The sequence below is a fragment of the Solanum tuberosum genome, unplaced genomic scaffold, assembly GCF_000226075.1.
Source record: "Solanum tuberosum cultivar DM 1-3 516 R44 unplaced genomic scaffold, SolTub_3.0 scf00087, whole genome shotgun sequence".
Classification (NCBI taxonomy): Eukaryota; Viridiplantae; Streptophyta; class Magnoliopsida; order Solanales; family Solanaceae; genus Solanum; species Solanum tuberosum.
Genome location: NW_006239017.1, coordinates 785496 through 801763, shown reverse-complemented (window position 1 = coordinate 801763; position 16268 = coordinate 785496). Strand labels below are relative to the sequence as shown.

The following is a 16268-nucleotide window of genomic DNA, read 5'->3' as shown; positions in this document are numbered from 1 at the left end:
GTTTGGGGGGTTTTTTTTTTTTTGGGGTGGGTGGGAGGGGGGTTGGAAGTCTTGTACTTTTCAATAAGAAGAGGGTATGGAGGGTGAAGATGACACTGATATTTAATAAGGTGGTATCCCCTTGTGATTAAGTTAAGGTATACTTGTCCAAATTCTAGACAAGGTCTATTGGTCCCAACATACCTTCTACTAATTATATATGCGTGTTTTTAGCATTGATTTTTTTTTTTGTTTTTTTGGTTAAACCATCAAGTCTAATAGTAACAGTATACAATTAAACTTTTCGTGATACATGTATATAGTTCAAAGCCAAATTATAGGCAGTGTTGATCTATATATATTATTACGGCAAAAAATACATAATTGAGAAATTAAATATTTGTCTAATCTACCTTGAGTTACATGATGGATGAAGAGCTCATCCTTATATAAAAAAAAAATCCTCACTAATCCATTCAATAGTAAAAAAGTGATTTTTAATAGTGGTAGAAGTATATTTATCATATGTGATTTACCTTATATTTCTGCAAAAAAATATTATAAGACTTGAATCGTGACCATGATGATTTTTGGCTCTTTTTTCAAGTGCAACCAAAAAAAGAAAGGAGAGAAGGCAAGAGGAAACAAATGTGTCTACATAACTACATTAAAGTTTGGAATGGAGTGTGTGTGTGTGTTATGTTCCTAAAATACAAACATTTACTGCTGCAAAATTGTTCGCTACTCTTCTGGTCCTCCCAAAAATCATGTCTTTTCCAATAGAGCTAACGAAAACTAAACTTTACGAGTCGTATTTCACATTGATGGTTTCCTCTCTCGAACACACCCCACCCATAATCCCCATCTTCCCCCTCACTTTCAAACTTTCATAACATTTTTCCTTCGTACCAAACACCTCCAAAATATATAATTTTTTAACAAAAGAACTAAATTCAAATAAATCCCCTACGCCCAACTAGACAAACGATTCCACAAAAAACCAAAAGCTATTGAGTAACATGACAAGCATCAAGTAAATATGAAAGGACTAAATTGATTGCAAGTGACAAATAAAGTCAATCGTCAAGCTAAATCAAGATTTAAACATGTGAATGAGACCTTAGGATGAGCCCCTCCAAAAACACCCATCCCCCCTTCATCCTCTGCATGTTCACGAGGTCTACCATGCTCCCTTCGTTTTCGTATTATTTGTCCACTTTTCCCTTATAACGTTTCTTAAATAATCATAACTATAAAAAGAATAAACTTTCACATTCCTTAAAAATGACATTTGATCCTGTACGTACCTTTCGATCTTGATCATTTTTCGTGTTTTTCTTGAGATTGAATCTCTTCAGACTTGATGAACATGGAGTGTATATATGTGCATGAAAGATAAGGGTATTGCATGACGAAAAATAGCCTTTTTTGATAACTTCGGATGACCGTCAAAAAAATCATACAGAAAAGAGATATATTTTTTAAACGGACTAAAAAATGAAAATAATTAAGACAAACTATGTATTCCTGAATGGGAATTCAGGCCAGTCATCCTTGGCTATCAAAGCAGGCTCTTTATCTTCTTGTAAGACCTCTCTTTCGATCCTAATCAATTAATTAGACAAGGATGACACCTAGTTATAATCATCTTTGAAGGATTAATTGATGAGATCATAATCAAATTAATCCTACATAAAGATATTTTAATCAGGCAATTAGTCATCCTTGGCTACCAGAGCTAGCAGGCTCTTATATTCTTAATTCATACAAGACCTCTATCTATAAATTAATTTCTACTTGGGCTAGCTCTCTTATTAATGACTCATCCAAAGCATGCTATATATAGGCAAGGTTGGTAATATGGTTGGACAGTGGCAGATCAAAGATTTTCACACAGGAGGTTTATTATTTACTATATATACATATGTCGAGAAAAAATGTGATTTTCTGGTAAAGGAGTACTAGATGAACCCCTTATACCCCTCTAGCTATTGCCTACTAGGTGGAAGCGGATTAGATTAAAGCATTTAACTTAATTATATTCCCGACTCATTATAAGAAATTCTTACACTATATATTATTGTACTTAAACCATTTATCGCAGACTATCTATTTTATTTAACATGTTATAATTAATTCTATTTATTATTATGAATGATTACTTATTAAATTTATCTTTAATTTTAAGTGATCTGATAATATAAAATGACACACAACTTAAAATACCTCTTTGATTTACAAGATTTACCACGTGTTGTTCTTCTCTATTTGAATTTATATATAGAGAGAGAAGGAACATATTCTTATTTGTGCTAGGGACCAGCCATTGTCTCCTTATAATGTTCATTTTTGTATATATATGATGTTTATACGAAATATAGACTTTGACTTAATACGAGGTAGACATAAAGGTGAGATGAATTAATGAATGGAAGTGATAAAATACGCAAGGCATATTTTGATTATCAAATCAACTTGTAAACTCAAGAATATTATAATCTAACAACTAGAAAATTAGCTCCTTAATTACTGAGGTTAAGCATACTAAAGACTTACTGTGCTTACTAGTGTATAAAATTACATAGGCAAAGTGGGTGATCTAGGCCATTAAAGTCTGTTAATGTAACAAATTGTCCTTTTTTCATAAATATATAACTTTTTGTTCGTGTAAGATTTTCACGAATAATGATTTCATTGTTCTCTATCATATATATCAAGAATCATATCTTCATGCAGACTATAAAAAAATATTCTTTAAAGTGGCTTAAGTTAAATTATAACAATAATTGTATTTATGGTACGTTAAAAGTACTTAGGTTTTCTAGTCGAACTATATTTATATATTTTATTTTTATCATCCCTCCCTAGAAGCTCCCATCTCTTTTGCTCCTTTGGTGACTCGAACTCGCAACTTTCGGGTTGGAAGTGAGAGGTGCTTACCATCCAAGCAACTCCCTCTCGTCATATATTATATATTGACTAATTACATTAATAATCAGTTGTTGATATTCTTGATGTTTAAAACTCTCAAAAATTGACACATTTGAAGCAAGCTGTCTGTTTGACATTCCCCTCATCACTTGAAATAATTTGAAGAAGAATAAAAGCAAGAGAATAAATAATTTGATCATCATCTGTCTATTAAAGTCCTAATAATATGTATCAAGTCAAATCTATTTTATTCTCTCATGACTTTACGATTGCCTTATATCTTAAAATATTCCAATACTCTCTCGATATAGATCAAGTTATTCTCTTTCATATCGAGAAATTTTCGCCAATCGTTCCTTTTTCAAACACATATTTTAATAAATGATTTTCTTTCATTTCTTTAGCAACTTCGAAATCTTTTAGATCACCGTCTAAAGATTCATTTTTTGAGTAAATCGAAAATTTGTGAAAGAAAATTAGTTTGCGTTCTAAAATTCTTTTATTGATATTAGACCACAGTCTAATATTTTTGGTACAATACAATAATGGTGTCTTAAATAGAGTTCTCTATTACATCATTCTTGCATAAACTCACATTACAGAAACAAATCAATTCAAAAAAAATAAAAAAATATATAAATTATTATCTTTGTTCAATTATCCAAATCACTTTCAAAAGAAATTCAACATAATATGACTTTTAAGACAAAAAAGTAAAACTCTAATTTTTAATATGATTAGTATTTAGTACATTCTTTTATTCATAATTTTTTGTCTAATTTACTTGTGATATTTTTTTGGGCAAATTACAGGAATCACATATTTTTAAGGCAAAATTACAATCTATCCCTTAAAAGTTTATAATTACAGAAATCCCTCAAACGGATACAATAATATAAGCGCTGATACATTAATCTGATGCGCAAGATACATTAATCGTTAAGTAAGATACATTACATTTTATACATGATTCACTAATCTGATGCGCGAGATACAATAATATAAGCGCTGATACATTAATCTGATGCGCAAGATACATTAATCGTTAAGTAAGATACATTACATTTTATACATGATTCACTAATCTGATGCGCGAGATACAATAATATAAGCGCTGATACATTAATCTGATGCGCAAGATACATTAATCGTTAAGTAAGATACATTACATTTTATACATGATTCACTAATCTGATGCGCGAGATACAATAATATAAGCGCTGATACATTAATCTGATGCGCAAGATACATTAATCGTTAAGTAAGATACATTACATTTTATACATGATTCACTAATCTGATGCGCGAGATACAATAATATAAGCGCTGATACATTAATCTGATGCGCAAGATACATTAATCGTTAAGTAAGATACATTACATTTTATACATGATTCACTAATCTGATGCGCGAGATACAATAATATAAGCGCTGATACATTAATCTGATCATGTGCGAGATACACTAATCTGATGCGCGAAAATGAGGAATTTTGGAAATTTGTAAAATTTATAGGGGATAATGGTAATAAGTAAACTAAAAGGTGGGATTTCTGTAAATTTTCCTATTTTGTTTTTTAAAATATAATTAATCTGTTCTTCCTTTCTTTGGGCCTTACAGGCTAACGGCCCAGAGAGGCTTGATTATTGAGCCTCATTTCTAAATGGGCTGAAATCTTTTTTGTCCAATTTTTCTTAAATAAATGGCTTGGGTTCTCACTTTTCTCCAATGAATTCTTAGCTAGATCTAAAACCAAAATAATTACCATAATATTCTTAAAGAGTTAAAACTGCCATTTTATTCGAATTAAGATCTTATTATAATGGAACAAAACTAAGGAGAGAAATCTTATTTTCAAGTATTTTGTTTAAAACCCTATACATGTGATGATGTGAATGAGATTGAAAACAAAATATGAATATAAACTTTAGGTTTAGCATATGTAGCGTGCTAATAATATACTTTTAATGACTAGATTAGTTAACAATCATCTTCGAACAAGTACAATATGTTGTATTTGTAGTATGGCGTGTTAGATGAATTGCACACATTTATTAGGTGAATAAGATATGACATGATATGCCTTAACAACTCTCTCTTTTTCCTCAACTTAATAAACATATTGATGTAAGTTATATCAAATTACATATCATGATTGTTTTCGTTTTGTGCCAAATCGTTTGCTGGTGACGCTGAAGTTTGCAAAACTATGCTTTCTCTTATCATTTAGTGAACTTTTAATAGAAAAAAAGGCATTTCAGATCTCTTACGTGTAAAAATGATAGTACTAAATTTTTTTTAAAAAAACAAAAAGAAATCTAGATTTGTGTGTCTATATATAATACTAGTATATATGATTCAAAGATGGTGAATGCATTTGAACCAATAATTTTTTTTCGTCCTTTTGTATATGATTGGTGAACCCTTTTTTTTACTATGATAAACATTTCTCAATAATCCAGAAGTTCTGGCCTAAAATCAAAGCATGTAGAAATAATGTGGATATTTAAAGAATTGGACTTTAAAATTAATAAAAAGATGCAACGAACCTTGCAAGAATAATTAATAGGACAGATGCAAGTATTATAATTCTCATAGCCAACTAAAATAAATTCCTTAAATCATAAATGTTGGTGTTGGCATCGCCACTTCATAAGTTGTTGATTGACAGACTAATAAATACTTATATTCTTAAAAATGTAATTAATTACATAATAATCTAGATACGTAACCAGAATAGATGTAACCAATGATGCTAAGCTTAATTAATTATGCTCTCAATATCAAAAGAAATAAATTTTTAAGACGTGACACACTTCTTAACAAAGTTAGTCAATGGCATTAATTTGTTTATTCTCAAACTTTTTTTAAAACTAAAAATAGTTGAAAATTCCATTAGAAAAAGGGTAATTTTGAAGAAAAAAAGATTAACTAATACATCTTTTAACTTTAAAAAATTTATTCATTTTGAAACGTAGAAAAATATCTTAGTTTTAAATATTATAAATATTCAAGCATAATAATTCTTTAGTTATTCTCCAATAAATGCATTGTTTAATTTTTCTCTCAACAAAACGATTCCCTCCAGACCAATGCACTGCACCGTCTTTAATTTTTAATTAATTTGGTGCTATAAGTAGAGTATTAAAAGAACTCATAAGGTAGAATAAATAACTTGTTTATATATTTATGGCATTAGAGAATTAGGTATGAGACACATTTACCGTGTTTCATGAGCTTTGTTTTCAATCTTGCCAGTGTACCCTTTCCGTCTCACATTAGTTGTTGATATTATTAAAAATATTTATCTAAAAATATATCGATTTACAAAATTAAAATGAAATTAATTAAAAAATTTAATCTTCATACCTTTAAAATTGATTGTTTTTGAAAATAAACTATTAATCACAATACATATTGAATAATTTAGAATAGTTAGTAACCTTTGCAGGACTGATCTGAATACTTCTCTATATTTTATCAAAACAGTTAGATGCCACTCTCAATTTCACATAAGCAATAGCTAAGTCCAATAATGCACATAGAACAAGATAGCTACAAAACTTAAACTAAGGATAATATAATTAAAAAGTAGCTAGCAACTAGAAGCAAGTAATGATTACACCAAAAACTAAAACAACACTAATATATAAAACCAGAACATTGATCAAATCATATTGATCATTGTTTTTTGTTTCTACTTGTTAAACTATGATTTTTCTGGATTGATTTGCAGATATTATAGTGAGGCAAAGGTAGAGTATCATTGCAACATAAGAAAGCATGATACTATGTGAAACTTTGCGACAAAATTTGTCAACATGATCACAAATTGGCATCCATCCTGAATGACTCTCTCCATATTTTCCCACATATCCAACTGCTGTTGCTGCTGCACATCCAGCCAGTAGCAATGCCATCGTAATCTGCCCTCACAACAAAAATATTCCAACATTCACATTACTATTTCAAAATCAAAAAGACGCGCGACATAGACAGTAAGGATTCACATGTAGACGAGCGTTATCTTTGTGATTTTAACACTACATACTAGTCCAACAAAGTTCACAATAAAAAATAAATTTAGTATTATTAGTGTGTAATACATTATACATGATTATACACGTATTACATTCCATATATGTTATATAGTGAGTAAATACTTGTTTTATATTGTGTACACACTTGATAACAATTACTACAAACGGTTACCGCGAATGTAGGTGAAAATTTTGTTAGGCTTCTGACTAAAAGAGTAAGGAATTTTCACCAATTTTCTCAAAAGACTTGTATATTTAGTGGCGGAGTCAGAATTTTCACTAAAATATTCAAAATAGAAAAGTAAACATATAAAAAAGTCAAAAAGGTTCAATATTTATTATATACATTAAACACAATTTCAACCATACACATTAATACTACCTGTCTTTGTCCCCGCAAAAATCAAAATGCATTGCAAGTTTTAGGCATTAAAATGCATATTGAGTGACGTTACTTGTAAACTTCAATGAATGCAAAATTGTACTAAGAATTTTCCCAGATCTACTAATAATTAGTGATTGTGAATGAACATGATGAAAAAATGAAGAATATTTTGTACGTACCAAATCATGAATGAACATGTAAAAATAGTTCTTTGGGTCAGGAGTTTTATGGCCAAGAACAGAGGCCAAAATCAAGGACAAAACAGAGAAGGCACATCCAATCATATTTGCAATAGCAAAGAACCTGCAAAACAATACCCAAATTTAAGATTAAAAAAAAAAAAACAAAGCAAAACCAAAAAAAATAATTTTGTTGTTTGATCTTGGGTTTACTTGAAAGCTGAAGAATAACTATAGCGTGCATCCATTTCAATGCCAAATACAGTAACCGCCTGTTTGCTTGTGAGAATCATCGAAGTGGCTGCCAATGTGAATGCAATTGCCAAAATTCTCAACAAAATTTGTGTTGACAACAAACATTTGTCAGATTTCATTGGTGGGTTTTGGGTATTTTGATTTTGCCTATTTTTGGCACCAAAGTTTTCCATTTTTTAGGATCCGAAGAAAAGAGAAGAGAAGAGAAAAACAAAAACTGAATGAAGAAGTTGGCAGCGAGTGGAGGTTGGTAGTGCTATTTATAGAGAGAGAAAGATGATTCATGTTAATGGATCATTTTCAAAACCGAAAAAAATGCTACCAAGTTTTAAAACTGCCTCCCTAGTAACAAAAATGCATTAATTCTCGGAGAAAATAAATAAAATTCTTTTAATTACTTGCTATCTCTATCCACTTTAAATTGTCATAATTTTCCTTTTTTTAGAGTCAAACTATAAAAATTTTGTCTAACATTTTACAGTGTATTTTTTCATATTGTATGCAAAAAATTACAACTTATAGCATAATTTTTGAATATCTATATTTTTTATTTAAAATATCAAATTAATGTAATCTAATTTTTAATTTTTTAAAAAAATAATGTAATCTAATTTAACTTTGAAAATTAGTCAAATTGACTTTTGAAAAGTGCAACATGACAAATAAAAATGGATGGAGGGAGTATTTCTCGTTTATCCTATCGATTGGAGTCTTCCATGAAGTTAATTACTCCCTTAGTCCACTTTTATTTATCATCTTGTGCTTTTCAAAAGTCAATTTGACTAATTTTCAAAGTTAAATTAAATTATAATAATTTGATATTTTAAACAAAAAATTTAGATATTCAAAACTTTTCGAAAAGTACTATAAATTGCAATTATTTGCATATCAATATGATGAAAAAATACATTGTAAAATGCTAGTCAAAGTTTTTATAGTATGACTCTAAAAAAAGGAAATTATGACAATTAAAAGTGGATGGAGGTAGTAATAATTACCCCCTCCCCCTCCAGCAATACTTGTCCACTAATTTATTTTGGAATATCCTACAATACTTGTTCACTTATTGAAATCAATAGCGTTCCTAAATATTTACTATTATCATTAATTATAGTCATTTCTCTATTATATTTTTTTTTCAAAACATTGTATTTATTATATTGAAAGATTAATATAGTAAAATTATCGTTCTATAATTTCTTAAGAAATGTGCAAACTCAATAATAAACCACTATTATTAGACAGAGCGCGTATGTAAAAAAAATAAGAATTAGAGTGTAATAATTTTCAAATCAAGACAAATTAACCAACCGACAATCAAAATTGTGACAAATTGGGAGTTAGACATCCAAATTTTTCAGAAAAGGCAGAATTCAAAACCAATTTGCTTTGTGAAATTACTAGTATAAAGTTAGAATAACTTCGATGAGTACATGAATTAGGTACCACATCTATCACCATATGCATAGACGCTACCGCTACCACATCCTCTTACCATCTCCATCATTACAATTAGTATTATCATCGGTTATTATTAATATCCTTGTTAATCAATATATTCTTTAATCATCATTTCAATATCGTTAATTACTAATATCGTGCCAGTCGCTGCAACACCAACTACCTCCACATATAACTATCACCATCATCATTTCTAGTCATAACACCAACCATCAACATCACATATACCATTTTTATTATCACTTACAAACATAAATATTTCATTTTTAAAATAAAAAAATAATTTCATTTTATCAAATTATATATTTTTCTAATATTTATTATTTTAAAAATAAATAAATTACGCACATATGTTGAAAAAAATTAACATTTTAATCATTCACACATACATTCATATTTAAAATATCTTAATCTTAATATAAATAAATAGGCTTTAGTTCGAGTCCATCCTAACTTCTCAAAAAATCGTAAATATCAAAAGTACAAAATTAAACTAACTATCAACTCCATGTTTCAACTGGCTCCTGCCACTACCCTAACTAAACGCCACAAAATCCTCTCCACCATCTTATAATCGGTTTAGGTACATCATATGGACATATTTTTTCTCATTTTTGTGTTAACATTATGCCTAAATTAGAACAAAAAGTACGGTCCGATAAAATTCATTAATCTGAATTCAAATCTTATATATATAAAGGTGAAATCCACTTAACATATACATATAAAAATAAATTATAAACTAAGTAGCATAAATGGATGGTAGGTTTGGTGGTGAGTTGTTAGAATTATAAACTTAAAATCTTGAATTCTATCTTGAGACAAAATTTACTTTCTTCTACAATTGTGGGGGGAGCAAAATATCACAAGTTTATAGTATTGCAATTTTTAGAAGATAAAGAAAAAATATTAAATAACTTTCAGACATTTAATGTTTATATTTCTTTGTAATTTCATTCATATTGTTGCCTCTACCGTTCTTAGAATATATTGATGAAGACTTTGTTAAATGCAGTCAAAGCATGGAGAGATGGTACATAGCATGTTCATTAATAAATGAGCTTTATCCCATTTCACAAAGAGAAAAAAGTAGGAGAAGAAGATTAATTAATTAAAGATATTTATTTGCAAGGAATAGAATTGACTAGTAAAAATTCTAGTTGTACTAATTGAAACATATTTTTGGTTACCTAATAATTGCTCAATTTTGACAACAAAAAAATAACTCTGAAAAAAGTCTATCTAGTTTTCCTGTAGTCAGTTACCTAAATTTAGAAAAATCGAATAAAACTAACGATAGTACTATATAGGAGTACTAATTATACAAAGGCTGCTAACGAAAAAAGCATTTTTGCCCTGATTTGTATGCAGCAAAACTTAATAAAACTATGGGTGGATTTCCTACGGAAGAAACCATTTTTCAAATTATATTTTTTTTTTCATGTTTGATAGGTTAAATTATTTTTTAAATATTACTAATTTAAGAAATAGAATTTTTCTCATGTTTGGTAGGTTAATAAAATAAAATATAATCTGTAGAAAAATAAATTTCTTAAAAATCACGAAGATGATTCCTCTATCAGGAGTAAAGTTACATTTGAAATTCATTGTATCCTCTTCATCTAGAACATTGGTTACCCCCACATAACTTCACCTTAGTTAGAAAAACAGACCTACATTATTTAAAACATTTTTCTTATATTTTAACTATTTTCGGATAGTATATTAGTCTAGAACATAAATCGAATAGTAAGAATGATAATTGGAAATTGGATTGTGCATTTTGTGTGCTTGATGGGTCTAGTGAGGCGATGAATGTAGGTTTAACCCAATGAGATTCATAATGGGTGGATCCATTAAAGTTTCAATAATTGCAATTAGGTTCTCTTTTTTAATCATATATAAGACACCTCTTTGACTCTTTTGTATCATCACTATCGACATATGAGAGTGTGAGTTTGTTGTCTCATTGCCACTTTAATGAATAAGATAATAGAGAAGAAGACCTCATACGTTCTACAATCAACTATGACTCAAATACATTCGATCCTACTAATTTTTATATATTTTGTATCCTACTATGAACTTGGATTAACCATGTTGAATATCTAACACCCTCCGCTCCACACCTCACCCAATTCTTCCCTAGTGTTTCAATTTTTAGATTATATATAAATGATGTTATATAATATTTTCTGGTTTACTTACAAAATATTAAAAAAATAAATTAAAAATTACTTAAGTATTATTTTTCAATAAAAAATTCTATGAAAAACATTTGTCTTCATACCAAACACCCCAAGGGGTCGTTTGGTAGTTGGATAGAGTTATACATGTATTAGTAATATGAGTATTAGTTATGCAGGTATTAGTAATGTGGGTATTAGCTATGCAGGTATTAGTTATACAAAGTTTAGTTATGCGGAGTTTAATTAGTAATGTGGGTATTAGTTATGCAGGTATTAGTAATGTGAATATTAGTTATGCAGGTATTAGTTATACAAAGTTTAGTTATGCGGAGTTTAATTATGCATAAATTATTCCTTTCGATGTTTGTTTTTTATATTAAAAATTAATAAAATTATATATATATTTTTTAATTTTAACATTTTTATACAATTATATTCTTTCCTTCTTTAACTTTGTATTTAAATTAAAACATTTCTTTAATTATGTAAAATTAAAGAAGAAAGTAGTCAAGTGAGTGATAAGAATAATAGTCATTTTAACTTTTTATCCATGTATTAGCTATACACGTATTAGTTATTCCAGCTTCTACTTTGCATAAATAATATACAAATTTCCTCACAACTTATACATGTATTAGTTAGGTGAATTTCAAAATTGTCAACCAAACGTTGTATTAATAATATACATGTTTTTTATCCACCTACCAAACATCGTATTAATTATATATATGAATAACTTTTTTCTTATCCATCTACCAAACGTCGTATATGTTTTACAGACTCTAATACATGAATAAGGCTTGTTTTATCCAGCTACCAAACGACCCCTAAGTACATAATATATATTACCCCCTGCCATCCTTTTTAGTTGTTACCTATACTAAAAATAATAGGTCCAAAATAATTATTACTATATCATTTTAGAAAATTACACTTTTTAAGTCTTGAACCATGTTTGATCAAACAAACCATTATCCCCCACTCTTCCAGCCAGAATGCGCTAATAATGATCATTATCTATTTATTTTTTAAATTTATTTGGCTTTGATTTCTAGTTCCTTTTTGGTTATAAGAGATTGATCGTTTCCAATTACAAGAAGATTTTGAAGCTTTACGTTGAACTTTTATAAAATGGTCCTTTTTGGTTGTGATTAATTGTAATTCTAATTTGTAACATGAGAAAGAACATGACTAAGTACACAAACTAAAAGATTGATATATCAGTAAATATGTTGTACATAGTAGAGCCAAAAACTAACATACAACGCACGCGCATTTGGCCTGAGGAAGCCCTTAATGAATACCCTTGCATCATTGTTTCAACTTCTGATATGTATCGTTAAGAAAATGATATTTCTGAAATGTTAAACTTGAATCTGTGTGGATTGATTTGCTGAGATAATGGTGAGGCAAAGGTAGAAAAACACAGCAAAGTAGGAAAGCATGACACTATTTGTTACTTTGTGACAGAATTTGTCAACATGTTCACAAATGGGCATCCATCCTGAATGCATCTCTCCATATTTCCCCACATATCCAACTGCTGTTGCTGCTGCACATCCAGCTAGCAGCACTGCCATCACAATCTGCGCTCACCACAAAATTCCAACATTCACATTACTGCTTCAAATTTTATACTAATAGAAATAGTGTATAATGCAAATGTCTGGTTTATACATGACTTTGAGTTTAGTGTAACTATTACTCATTCCACAGGTGTAACCAGAATTTTACAATCTCCTATTATGTGAGCTAAATATAATTACAGATAACTATTCATAAATTATGTGATTAATAACCTAAAAATAAGAAAGGTTATATTTCATTGATATTTGATAGTGCAATGTCAAGGCTGCAATCCAAAAACTTGGTGTTTGAGTGGTCCTAAAGGGCCTAACAGAGAAAGGTCATACATTCATACTAGCTAGCACCATTTATTCCAACGTCTACCACTTTTAAGTCTCTAGCTTCTAATTTTCATTTTTTAACGATGACAATAACTGATACAAGAAGAGGTGTGTGAAAGCTAGCTTACCCATACACCACAGTCATATTCATCAGTATTGAGACACATCAAGATTCATCAGTATCCCAACATAATAATTATATATAACTTGAGAAATGCATTGTAAGTGAGTGTAGGATTAAGCCTCATCATAAGAATAGAACCAAATGAAGAGACAGCAAGACAATCAATGCCTCTTACATGACATAACAAACTTATATACTATGGACAAATAAATATTGTATGAAATTCTAGGATGGGGAAAGAAAGGTATATTTGGAAAATATTGAGTGATTAAAAAAAAGGGTATTATTTCCAGACCCTCAATATGTGTTACTTGACTCGAGGGTTTACCAAAACAACCTCTCCACCTTCACAAGGTAGGGGTGTAAGGTATGCGTATACGGGTACACACCACCTTCTCAGACCCTACTAGTGGGACTACACTGAGTATGTTATTATTGTTGTAGTACGATTTCAAGACAAGTTGCTCAGCCTCTTTTGAAAGTACAGGTGCATCAACATTTATGGAGAATACGAGCACCTTCATAACAAATCAATTACAATAAAGGTAAAAGTTGTACGTACCAAATCATGAAGGAACATGTAAAAGGAATTCTTTGGAACAAGACCTTTATGTCCTAAAACAGAGGCAAGAAACAGAGACAAAACAGAGAAGGCACATCCAATCATATTTGCAAAAGCAAAAAACCTGCACACAGAACCACACTAAAATTCAAAACTTCCAATAAAAAAAACACAAATATTTGCTTTAGATTTTCATTTACTTGAAAGCTGAAGAATAACTATAGCGTGCATCCATCTCAAGGCCAAATATAGTAACAGTCTGTTTGCTGGTTAATATAATCCAAGTAGACGCCAACGTGAATATTGTAGCCAAAATTCTCAACAAAATCTGTGTTCCCAACAAATATTTGTAAGGTTTCAGTGGTGAACTTTGCATATTTTTGGGCTCCATTTCTTGAGATCTCAAGAAAACATAAAAGAAAAACAAGAAGTGAATGAATGAGTAGAAGTTGGTGGTTCTATTTATAGATGGAAAACAAAAAATGTATTTGAGTGCTAAAAGTACTGTGGGGTAAAGAAAATGAGATTTCAAATTGTCATAAAATATCTCATATTTGTTCTCTATACTACAAAAAAACTAGCCTTCACTTATGGTAGGTAGCTACTAATGACTGATCATTTTTTGTGTCAATATTATGAAAATTAGCCTTAGATTAAGTGGAAACGAGTTTCACATGACTTCCTCTTTACTGAAATACTCTACCTAACTAAATTATTACAATTCGAATTATAATGTCACGAGTTTGCATCTCATGATGATTGATTAACTTCTTTAGTATCCCTCTAGCTCCGCCCCTGACTCTTTCACCTCGGAATACATCAAATTACAAAACCAAAAAATAAGTTGTAATAATGGTGTTATGTTTTGTAACATTTTTTCTTCCTATATTACCCCTTCTAACTACCTCACTGACATTCAAAATAAAGACACTCAGATTGACAAAGACATAAGTGAAATGCAGTCAAATTGTAAGTGTTTTTTTTTTTTTTTTTTTGCTTTGTGACTTAAAAATAATGAAAAAACAAACAAGTATGGAGAAAGTAAATTAATGTGTGTTAATTAATGAAAAAATGAAAAGAAAATGGCAATAGAGTCAAAATTGACGACCAAAAATTGAAAGTTTTTTTTTTTTTTTTTTGCTTTGTGACTTAAAAATAATGAAAAAACAAACAAGTATGGAGAAAGTAAATTAATGTGTGTTAATTAATGAAAAAATGAAAAGAAAATGGCAATAGAGTCAAAATTGACGACCAAAAAGTTGTGATCGATGTTGTACGGATTGGAAACATATTTTTGGTTACCTAATTAGCTGCTCAATTTTGACACAGAAAAATCACAACTATTATTAACACTAGAAAGGTGCTAGCAAAAAGCATTTTCACTTAAAATACTCATGAACAAGGTGAACGAAAGGTTCATGTGGTTCAATAGGAATTGGGAAGATACGATGCATCTATGTTGAAATTAGTGGCCTCAGATTTGAGCTTGAAAATGAGGTAAATATTCATTCACGTTGGTTGGTGAGGGAAGACCAAGGTTTGAATTTAAGGAAAAAATAATAAAAGTAGTTCAACAATCTCTATATGGGAGATGAAATGTCTCATTAGAATCTTTTCATCAAGTAACATTTCAATATCACATAGTTGTATTATACTGTACTTAAGATCATGCATTGTATATAATTTTAGTGAACATTTTAATACATTATTTATATCTTTAATTGAATAAAATTATGCCAACAATTATTAGCATTAGCACCAATATATATGTGCCAGTAGGGCACACCCTTCGTCGGAAAAAAATTATCATAAATACAAGCAAAATGATACACGAAATGATTAAATAAAATATTTTGGACACCTTTAACACAACAAGCTATTATATCCCAGTGGTTTCACCTCCTTGAAATGGGATAGTGATCGTGTGTTTGAATCTCATCTAGTTCTACGTTTTGAAAAGAGCTTTTATTGTGCTATTTCTGGACACCCTTTGTGAAATTTCTGACTACGCCACTGAGTAGGGTGAGAGCAATTACGCTATATATTTCCTTGAGTATAAGTTTCATAATGGTGTAAAAATAATTCACATTATATTTAAACGACAATTATAGGTAGACTTTATGGTAAACATCAATAATAATTTAAAAAAATATAATATGTGATAAATATCAAATGTCAAACTACATTGATTAAAAAAATATATCTAAAAGTCTACTTATAAAATTCAAGATCATACTATTTATTTTATGCAAAAG

General features: G+C 29.4%; 2 protein-coding genes across 2 annotated transcripts; both read right to left on the bottom strand.

The window, feature by feature from the left end:
• Window positions 1–6589: 6589 nt before the first annotated feature.
• Window positions 6590–7958, bottom strand: LOC102589541 (CASP-like protein 1F1). Its single transcript, XM_006347290.2, has 3 exons — window positions 7729–7958; window positions 7516–7639; window positions 6590–6837 (listed from the first exon to the last, which is right to left on the bottom strand). Exons 1-3 carry the CDS (start codon window positions 7941–7943, stop codon window positions 6616–6618), a joined length of 561 nt encoding a protein of 186 aa, XP_006347352.1. The 5' UTR covers window positions 7944–7958; the 3' UTR covers window positions 6590–6615.
• A 4658-nt stretch (window positions 7959–12616) lies between these two features.
• On the bottom strand, window positions 12617–14492 carry LOC102589216 (CASP-like protein 1F1). The gene is made up of 3 exons (XM_006347289.2): window positions 14214–14492; window positions 14014–14137; window positions 12617–13006 (listed from the first exon to the last, which is right to left on the bottom strand). Exons 1-3 carry the CDS (start codon window positions 14402–14404, stop codon window positions 12785–12787), a joined length of 537 nt encoding a protein of 178 aa, XP_006347351.1. The 5' UTR covers window positions 14405–14492; the 3' UTR covers window positions 12617–12784.
• Between the last annotated feature and the right edge of the window lie 1776 nt (window positions 14493–16268).

Excerpts from the sequence above, each read along its gene's own strand:
- LOC102589541 (XM_006347290.2), bottom strand. The coding sequence starts at position 7,943 with ATGGAAAACTTTGGTGCCAAAAATAGGCAAAATCAAAATACCCAAAAC. Across the intron at positions 7,640-7,728 it reads AGTTATTCTTCAGCTTTCAA|GTTCTTTGCTATTGCAAATA; the intron begins GTAAACCCAAGA and ends ATTGTTTTGCAG. Across the intron at positions 6,838-7,515 it reads ACATGTTCATTCATGATTTG|ATTACGATGGCATTGCTACT; the intron begins GTACGTACAAAA and ends TTGTGAGGGCAG.
- LOC102589216 (XM_006347289.2), bottom strand. The coding sequence starts at position 14,404 with ATGGAGCCCAAAAATATGCAAAGTTCACCACTGAAACCTTACAAATAT. Across the intron at positions 14,138-14,213 it reads AGTTATTCTTCAGCTTTCAA|GTTTTTTGCTTTTGCAAATA; the intron begins GTAAATGAAAAT and ends TTCTGTGTGCAG. Across the intron at positions 13,007-14,013 it reads ACATGTTCCTTCATGATTTG|ATTGTGATGGCAGTGCTGCT; the intron begins GTACGTACAACT and ends TGGTGAGCGCAG.